General features: G+C 44.2%; 1 protein-coding gene across 4 annotated transcripts in view; it reads right to left on the reverse strand.

Moving 5' to 3' along the window:
* The window catches only part of ALMS1 (ALMS1 centrosome and basal body associated protein), a 128,204-nt gene extending 118,163 nt beyond the window's left edge, over positions 1-10,041 (reverse strand). For 2 of the 4 annotated variants that reach the window (XM_034771021.1, XM_034771019.1), the window contains exon 1: positions 9,819-10,041. In XM_034771021.1, the coding sequence (XP_034626912.1) occupies positions 9,819-9,869 (51 nt within the window). In that variant the 5' untranslated portion in view covers positions 9,870-10,041. The remainder of the gene's footprint in view (positions 1-9,818) is intronic. The other 2 variants (XM_034771018.1, XM_034771020.1) reach the window with 2 other exon arrangements.
* Positions 10,042-10,473: the final 432 nt, after the last annotated feature.

A 10,473-nucleotide genomic window follows, 5' to 3' on the forward strand; every position in this document is an offset into this window, starting at 1 on the left:
CTTAGATTGTGAGTTCAATCCTTGAGGGGGCCATTTAGGGAACAGGGGTAAAAATCTGTCTGGGGATTGATCCTGCTTTGAGCAGCAGGTTGGACTAGATGACCTCCTGAGGTCCCTTCCAACCCTGATATTCTATGATTCTGTTAACTTACTTTGTTAGTGTAGATCAGGCCTTAGTCAGACCTGCTGGGAGAATCACAGCAACATGCAAAGGGACTTCAAGCCTAAACTTGTGGTCAGGAGGGAGAGGGATGTGGGTAGGAGGACTGAAAGGGCATTCTTTGCGCAGACCAAACCAGGGGACAATAGGAGGGTCAAAGGTAGAATTACCCCAAAACTCTGACAGCTCCAAAGTAAGGCAAAAACAACAACATAAAAAACAAAGAGAATATAGAAAGATGAAGCATATCTGAGTTCTCTCTTGGGGGCAAAAACTGAAGTAACTGAAATTTTTATTCCCCAGGTACATTATTCCCTTGAGACTCACTAATCTCAAATAAATGGTATGAAACTTGGAATAGGGTAGTTTGATCCTGTACAATGGGGAAAAAAATAGAGTGAAGCTGAATCAGGGATAGATGCACCATGGAAAACTGTGACATGTTTGTCAGCTAATATCAGATATTGTATTGTTTACTTTGATGCTTAGAATTTATACATGCTGCTTCCTCATGGAAGTGGAAACAGAGGAGAAAGCTCAGTGAATTATTATTTGCTTACTACAAATACCTATAGTAGTCTATAAGAGTCATAACTGGGCCCAAAACTAAGGAAGGCAATAATTTTACAAGCTTTAACTCAGGGGTCTCAAACTCCTGGCCTGCGGGCCACCTGTGGCCCGAGAACCTCCCCACTGCAGTCCATAGAGATACGGGAGGAGACACGCAGGCAGACATGCTGCAGACCATGTCTGCTGTAGACACCGCCCCCCCGTAGCTCCCATTGGCTGCGGGAGAGGGACAGAGATATCATCATTAGTTGCTGGGCAGAATCAGCCATGGAGGCAGCATCATTAGTTGCCGGGAAGAGTCAGCCATGGAGGTAGCATCACTTTTTTCCACAATGACTATAAACAAGTCAAAATACTGAACACAACTATCTGATGCAAACTTGCTGCAATCCTGAAGGTTTCAACTGCTCAATCACGGAGGCCAAATATCAACAAACTGACAGAACTGAAACATTGCCAGGTGTCTGGCAAACACTAAAAACTCTCTGGTAGGCAAATAATTGTATAAAGTTGTATGACAGCTTTATTATTGCTAAGAAATTCAAAATAACATATAAATGTTTTCTTTTCTGAACACCATCTTCAGTGACATTACTGGCCCACTGGGAGGATTTGAGGACTGGCACTGGCCCTAAGGCAAATTGACTTTGAGACCCCTGCTTTAATTTGAGGAATGAGATTAATAATACATTACGACAAGACATTAATAATAAAGAATACTTACACAGAGCCTTACATCCAAGGATCTCAAAGTGTTTCACAGACATTAGGCTTCACAATACATTTTGTGAGGTATGAATGAGTATTATCCTCATCTTACAGAACAGGAAACTGAGGCACAAAGAAGTTAAATGACTTGCCTAATGTGACACTATGTGAGAGCCGCAAAAAGAAGAACAGGAGTACTTGTGGCACCTTAGAGACTAACAAATTTATTAGAGCATAAGCTTTCGTGGACTACGGCCCACTTCTTCGGATGCCAGCATTAGAACCTAGTACTCTTGACTTTCAGTACCAGGTCTAACTACTAGACAGTACTGTATTCCTTATTTGCATTTCTAAAAAGTGGTCTGTCCTTTTGCCTTAGGGGTGCAGGAGAGGGGGACAAGCCTGGGAGCAGGCAAAGAGATGAAAGGATAAGATGGGAAGGGGAGATCAAATGAGCAGAAGACAATAATGTGATTAACTTTTTTCAAAAAGAACAAAATACTTAAATTGCATTAAAGATAGCTGAAGTGTACAAAACAGTTCCTTAACTTTAATATTCCATGTACCAATTGCTGTATATAGAACTGTATATGTAAGTGATGTTATGTGATTATGAATGGGAGGAGACGTGGTCTGCTCAATAACGAATAAGAGAAAAGGTGTTCACAAGTCAGTCTTTCATTGGACATCAAACATAGTGAATGGCAGTGAAAATGAGGTAGGATTAGAGGGTAAAATAGGGAAAGAACAAGTTAAAAATTACTTAGACAAGTTAGATGTCTTCAGGTCACCAGGGCCTGATGAAATATATCCTAGAATACTCAAGGAGGTGACTGAGGAGATTGCTAACTCATGGACGATGGGAGAGATTCCATAGGACTGGAAAATAGCAAATATAGTGTCAATCTATAAAGAGGGAAATAAGGAGAGCCCGGGGAATCACATACGAGTCATCTTAACTTCAGTCCCCGGAAAGATAATGGAGCAAATAATTACACAATCAATTTGCAAACACCTAGAAGATAATAAGGTGATAGGTAACAGTAAGTATGGATTTCTCAAGAACAAATCAAGTCAAATCAACCTAATACCTTTCTTTGAAAGGTTAACAAGCCTTGTGGATAGGGGGAAGCAGTAGATGTGGTATATCTTGACTTCAGTAAGGCTTTTGATACTGTCTCACATGACTTTCTCATAAACAAACTAGGGAAATACAACCTAAATGAAGCTACTATAAGGTGGGTGCATAACTGGTTGGAAAAGGATTCCCAGAGAGTAATCAGTGGTTCACAGTCAAGCTGGAAGGGCATATCGAATGGAGTCACAAAGGGATCAGTTCTGGTTCTGCTCAATGTCTTCATCAACGATTTAGATAAAGGCATAGAGAGTACACTTACAAAGCTTGTAGATTATATCAAGCTGGGAGAGGCTGCAAGTGCTTTGGAGGATAGGATTAAACTTCAAAATGATCTGGACAAACTGGAAAATGGTCTGAAGTAAATAGGATGAAATTCAATACAGACAAATGCAAAGTCTTCCACTTAGGAAGGAACAATCAATTGCGCGCACGCACACACACACACACACACACACAAAATTATGGGGGGAGGGATAGCTCAGTGGTTTGAGCATTGGCCTGCTAAACCCAGGGTTGTGAGTTTAATACTTGAGGGCGCCACTTAGGGATCTGGGGCAAAATCAGTATTTGGTCCTGCTAGTGAAGGCAGGGGGCTGGACTTGATGACCTTTCAAGGTCCCTTCCAGTTCTAGGAGATAAATAAATCAATGGAGATATCCTATTTATTGAAATGGGAAATGACTGTCTAGGAAGGAGTGCTGCAGAAAGGGATCTAGGGGTCAAAGTGGATCACAAGCTAAACATGAGTGAACAGTGTAAGGCTGTTGCAAAAAAAAAAAAAAAAGCAAACATCCTTCTGGGATATATTAGCAGGAGAGTTGTAAGCAAGACACAAGAAGTAATTCTTCCACTCTACTACGAGCTGATTAGGCCTCAACTGGAGTACTGTGTCCAGTTCTTGGCATCACATTTCAGGAAATATGTGGACAAACTGGAGAAAGTCCAGAGAAGAGCATCAAAAATGATTAAAGGTCTTGAAAACATGACCTATGAGGGAAGACTGAAAAAATTGGGTTTGTTTAGTCTGGAAAAAAGAAGACTGAGAGGGGACATGCTAACAGTTTTCATGTACAGAAAAGGTTGTTACGAGGAGGGAGAACAATTGTTCTCCTTAACCTCTGAGGCTAGGACAAGTAGTAATAGACTTAAATTGCAACAAGGGTGGTTGAGGTTGGATATTAGGAAAAATTTCCTAACTGTCAGGGTGGTTAAGCACTGGAATAAATTGCCTAGGGCGGTTGTGGAATCTCCCTCTTTGGAGATTTTTAAGAGCAGGTTAGACAAACACCTGTCAGGGATGGTCTAGATAACACTTAGTCCTGCCATCAGTGCAGGGGACTAGTCTAGATGACCTCTAGAGGTCCCTTCCAGTTCTACGATTCTGTGACTCTGTGATTCTCTATTAAGATATGATCCACACTGTGAAACAATTTGAAAATCCCCAATTTAAATACAAAACATACAAACAAAGTAGGGAAGGGAAGGGAAGCAGGGAGGGGAGGGAGGAGCAAAAAGTAATTTGACAGAACAATGCCATCCTCCACCCATCTTGCTAATTCCACAGTTTCTGTTTGGATTTCCTGCTCCCATCCCATTCCACTTTAACTTCAATGTTTATGATTTCCAGTTATCTGTTTGGTAACACTTTTCGGTAGAAGGCTCATAAACCACAGCCCTTTTTGAAAAACGTGCTTTAAGGAAGGACTTGAATAAAGCCACATCACACTGAGACAGGAACACTTTAAAAAAAAGAGAGAGCCATCAAGTTTGGGGAATTGAATTAATACTGACTCAGAGAGAAGAGCGCCACCTACTGAATCACTACTTCTTCCTGCAGCATTAGGCTTTTCCTGAGGCCTGGTCTACACTGGGGAGGGTGGGGGAGAAATCGACCTAAGATATGCAACTTCACCTACGAGAATAGCGTAGCTGAAGTCGATGTATCTGAGGTCGACTTACCTTGCATCCTCACGGCACAGGGTCGACTGCCGCTGCTCCCCCATCAACCCCGCTTCCGCCTCTCGCCGCGGTGGAGTATAGGAGTCGATCGATGGCAGAGCGATTGATTTATCGCGTCTACAATAGATGCGATAAACCGATCCCCGATAGATCGATCACTACCCCAGTAGGCTAATTAACTAGAATCTCATAGGGTAGCAGCTGGAGAAATCAAAAGAAACAGGCAAGATAACATTCTGGTTGTTTCAAAAAATACTAGATACCAGACAGCAACACTAAAGGAATATAAGTGATCAAGAAGCTCTACCATTTGATACCAGTAATGTATAAAGCTAATGTCATCTTAGCTGTGATGCACAAAACAATTACAAGCAGAAAATAAATTTAGACTAGAATAACCATCTGAGGGTTTGTTCAGATCAAGTGTGGAGTAGAAAAACTGTCAAGTTTTCATGATTTCTAGTTCTCTCCACTAAATATACATTGAGGAAAAAACAAAGGGCTGAGTAACTGAACTACCTCATCACATCTGTGATGATTTGTCTGCTAGGGAGAGTAACTTCTGTTGGAAATCTTTAGTGTCCGCTAGATTTTGTAAAAGGAAAAATGGCACCAGGGAAACAATTTCACTTTGGTTAGGTAATAAAACAAATTGTATGTATCCTTGTTCTGAACCAGAGTCTACTGAATGAATCACAAACAGAAATGAGCACAACAAAGAGAGAAAGCTATAGGGACCTAGCCAGAATGCAGTCCCTAGGTGAAGTGTTCAAATTTCAAACAGTAAACAAGTGCATCACCCAGAACATCAAAAAATCAGGAAAAACTCTAAAAGAACTCAATTTAGTTTGTCTTTATTAAATGCATAGTGCTATGGTTGGATTTTAAAATCACATACATCTAGAAATCCAAAGTTATCATTCCTATAAAATATGGAAGTATGTCCCTTGATTTAGGTAAAATCTGCATTACTGCAGATGGGGGTTAATTTTATGCTTTACACCTCTACACTGATATAACGTGGCCCAATATAACATGAATTCAGATATAACACGGTAAAGCAGCGCTCCAGGGGGGTGGGGCTGCGCACTCCAGAGGATCAAAGCAAGTTCAATATAATGTGGTTTCACCTATAGCACAGTAAGATTTTTTGGCTCCCGAGGACAGCGTTATATCGAGGTAGAGGTGTATTATAATGAAATATTGCATTCATGTAATGTTTTATTTCCTTAGGCTTGGGGGAGGGAGAAGAGAATGAATTCATGTACTATGCAAGGACATTAATTGTGAAATCACAAACAATCACATTCAGATAAATGCAAGTTTTGAGCATTTACTGCAAATATATGTATGTACAGTGTCAGATTTGAACACAGATACAGGGAGGGACCAATCCTGCAAGCTCTACACATGCCCATATCTTTTCACGTTTAATTCAATTCAAATAGACACCCAGCATGTATGTTTTTGAATGTGTAATCATTGAATTAATGTGATTCATTTCCATTTATATGATTTCAATTTGTAGTACACATCAGACACTTGTCCTCAATGAGGACTAAACCTATCAGAAGTCTGCAGTTTAAAAAGAAGCCCATTTAGATCTGTGCATAAAACAGAACTTTTCTTAACTGCTAACTCTATTTAATGCTTTAAAAAAAAAATCAAAAGTTGCCATAATCAAGAATTTGAGTAAACTTTCTAAATATGACAGTGCTTCAGCTAGGCTGTGGAAAATCCTGCTGAATAGGGAAGAGCTGATGGGCAGTGTTCTGGGAAAACCTGCATATATATATATATATATATATATATATATATAGTAGTACAGTACAGAACTCACACCACTTGGAGTCAGACAGTACGTCTACACTACAGCACAGCGGTGCATCTGTGCTGCCACAGGGCCATACTGTAGACACATCCTACATCAACGAAAGGGATTTTTCTGTCACTTTAGTAAACTCACTTCTCCAAGAGGCAGTAGCTAAATCAACAGAAGCTGCACCTACATCAGGGGTTAGGTCGACCTAACCACAGCACTCAGGGTGCGAAAGTTTTCATAACTCTGAGCATGGATCTAATTTAAGTAGTAGACTAGGTCAAAATCCCACTGCTACAGGAAAAAGATCTTTGTGGATAGGGGAGAACAGCCCCTTTCTGAAGAATGAACATGAAGGAGCAGGCAGCTGTTAACTCTCAAGAAAATATAAACAGTGGTAAACAGGCCTCGGAAGATTGAGGAAGGATGAGGGCCCTCATCAGGTTGCAGGCAATCCCTCAGGAGTCATCCCTCCTCTTCCAGAAGACTACAAAGGTAGTGTTTCCCTTTAGCTAGAGAGAATATTTAGCGGGAGGAAAAAAGACCTTGTTTGGAAGTCTCTTAGATCTGGCCCGCGGGCAGTAGTTTGCCCACCCCTGATCCAGCCCCCAGGGTTTTGGATCCAGCCCGAGGGACTGTCCCCCGTGGCGCCGTAGGCACCACGCCGCTCTCAGAAGTGGCCAGCACCACATCCTTGCGTTGCCCTTGCCTTCAGGCACTGCCCCCCACAGCTCCCATTGGCCAGGAACGGGGAACCGCAGCCAATGGGAGCTTCATGGGAGGTACCTGGAGGCGCGGCAAGGGCAGCATACACGGAGCCCTCTACCTCCCCCTCCCCCAGGGGCCACAGTGCTTCCTGGAGCGGCACAGCATAGGGGCACGGCAGGCGTGCAGGGAGCCTGCTCTGGCCGCCCGGTGCACGCTGCTGCCTCCCTTGACACATTCCTGCACCTTCCTTGGGTGGCCCACCCCATAATAAATAATAACCCATCAGCACAGCCTCTAACCTCTTGATACAGTAACTTCATAAAGCAGCAAAAAGAATCATAGTGAACTCTGTTCTTTACTACTCAGAGATATTAGGAGACAATAAAAAAAAAATCTTGTTTAAGCAGTAAGTATTTATGTATATGAGTTAGTTCCCCTTCACCTTTGCTTATGGCATGAAGACTATGGCCAACAAGTGGATTAAGCATTACATAAATTGTGAAATATTATTATTAGAGCTGTCAATTAATCAATTAACTCAAGGTCCCTGTATCATGTCTCAAGTGAAACCGATAATGCATAATGTATTAAGCCACAGTCAGCATGCCCCCGACACCTTAACACATATACCGAATATTTATTCAGTGCCAGAAAAGAGATCCATAGTTATTCAATATACACTGACATTCTAACCGCTGTAAGAGCATCATTTCACCTCTTAAAAGAAAAATATGCTGCAGCAGTAGGTTCTACAGTTAAGATTACAACCCACTGTCCATTCGAGGAGGAATAGTTTAGGGAAGCCTCCCAAAGTAACAGGTGAAAAGCTACATATTTCTGCCCCACAACAATTTTGCCTATCTTTACTCGCCTGTGTTCTTTGGCAAACCCCGATCTACTTCACTCTGTGGTCATCTATGGCTGACTGTTTAATACCCTGATGCTCAAAGTATGACCAGAAGGTTTATTCAGTGCTCCATACTCACTGATTTCAAAACATACTAACTTAAAAAAAAAAAAAAAAAAAAAAAAAAAAAACGTTGACTGAATAAGAAGTTCTGAAAAAATGGACTCCTCATTTCACCTTAAGTGTTTAGCACTGACCTCTCACTCTAGAGAATGGATTGCTGCTGTATTAATCCAAGCTAATGCATTCTGATCTCCACTTTTAGAAGATTTACTACAATTTTCTAGAAACCCTACTGCTCATCACTGGCATATACTGTAGGATTGTGGCAGTTAACAGTGGGTAACCAGAACCAATCATTTACCTATTTTTATCTCTGCTTGTTCCAGATACAAGCAAACTTAATAAAAGAAACTGCCTAGAACTTTAAACTACCTGTTTCGGACAGACAGATATAGCAGGTTATTTTTACTCTCATTCAAAGAGCCTCTAATTGCTTGTCTTTCAAATCATAACTCCAACAACAAATACTGACATGCTTGGAGTTCATTGTCCTTTTTACACAATCAAACAAGCCTATAACTTGTTTAGTTTATTGATATCACTCACACTTAAACTAAAAAATAATGCTTGTCATCCTACCCTAGTTGTCCTCTTCCTTTGGGCAAATGCTCATTCCTCTCTCCCCAGACCCAAAGTTTACACTGGGATTAAAATTAAAGGAACATTGGTCAGATACCTTAGGATCCAAATTTAGATTTGGTTTTTAAAAAGTTACAAAACCAAACATTAAGAGAAAATGTTTTCTTCAGGACTTTTAAACATCACCCTGCAGAATCTGCAGGCATGCAACTACTCAGGTGCATAAATGTTTGAAGTCTTTGCATAACAGGGCCCTATGTGATCCTTTTAAGCGCAGGAGAGAGAGAAAGTGAAATTCACATATCTATTTTCATTGGCCAAGCTGAAAGGAACATCAAAAGTAAAACACCATGACAGTGAAAAGTAAATTAGATTTTTAAAAGTTCCATGGATTGTAGCAACCTAAGGTGTCATTTAAATCTCTTCTTTGCAGTGTAAGTTTCTATGCACTAACAATCCCATACAGTAATAAATGTGGATGTACCCATCCACATACATACATGCTGAAGTTTCCAACAGCACCTTTTGATTATGGGTGCCCAATTTGAGACACCTCAGGCCCGATTTCCCGTGGTTCTGAACCCCACTGACTTCAGCTTGAGTCGTGGGTGCTCTGCACCTCTGGAAACCAGGCCTCCGACGTCGCAAGTTGGGCGCCCAAAGATGGAGGCGCCCCAAACCAGCAGCCGCATTTTGGCCACGCTGCGGCCACTGGTTATAATGCTGTTGCAAGGACGGCCTCCCTGATCCACCCGCCTGAAGGCTGCGGGTGCCACGCTTCCCACAGGCCCATCAGCACGGCGTCTGGGCGCCACCTGGGAGCCCGCCACCGCGTGTTGGGCCGGGAGGCTCCACGCCACCACCGCAGCCCAGCTCCATCGCGCCCAGCTCCCAGCAGCCTCGCTGAGCGGGGGGGCACCTAGCAGGGGCAGCATGAGGTCAGGGGTCAGGTCAGGGGTCAGTGGCGCTATAGGATGCCCTGTTACATAGGAACAGAGGGGGCCCCAAGCGCTTCCAGGGGATGGATGGCAGCGACGCTGGTGGGTGTGGTGTTGTGTTGTGTGTTGTGTGTTGTGTGTAGCCCCTCCCCCTCCCAAGCCACGGCCCCCAGCCCAGAGACCACTGCCCTGCCCCAGGCCAGCAGGGCCCTGAGGTGACCCAGCCCCCCTCCCTCCGCATGGCCGAGCCCGGCTCCCCAAGTACTCACAGGGGCCTGGCCCGCCCGCTCCGTCCCCGCCTCCTCCTCGTCCAGCTCCATGCTGCTCCGTCTCCCCTCACGCAGCGGCCCGCTACGAGGGCCACACACAGGCAAGGAGGCGGCAACCGGCTGCGCATGCGCGGCCACCTCCCCAGCCCGTTGTTAGGGACTCGCTCGGGGCAAGGGGAGGGCGGGGACGAGCGGCGCGAGCGCCGGCGGCAGCGCGGGAGCCGTTGAAGAAAGAGAGCGAGCAGAGCGCGCGAGTCTGTCAGCAGCGCGAGGAAGAACCGTTGGGCGCGCGCGAGGGAGAGCGCGCGAAGGTTCCTTCCCTGAGGAAGGACTGAGCGTGCGCGCGCCGCTGAGATGAGCGAGGTGCCCAGGCGGCGGTGCCTGTTGCTGCTGTTGAAATGCCCGGATGTCAATGAAAACAGCACCCAGTAGCAGTGCCCATGTGTTACCTGCCTGCTGATGGCCCTGCCCACGCAGGGCGCTAGCCCCGTCGGCCTCTCCAGCTGCTTGCCAATGAGCATCTGTCCCCTTTGCAAAACCTTGGTGCACCCGGCCTGGGGGCTGTGTGTCATGCCCAGTGCCACCCTGGCCGTGACACTGTGCCTGCCTTCGCCCTGTGTTATGATGGTGCCACGTGGCAGCACTTCTTAACAGG

Source organism: Trachemys scripta, chromosome 5 (assembly GCF_013100865.1).
Source record: "Trachemys scripta elegans isolate TJP31775 chromosome 5, CAS_Tse_1.0, whole genome shotgun sequence".
Classification (NCBI taxonomy): domain Eukaryota; kingdom Metazoa; phylum Chordata; order Testudines; family Emydidae; genus Trachemys; species Trachemys scripta.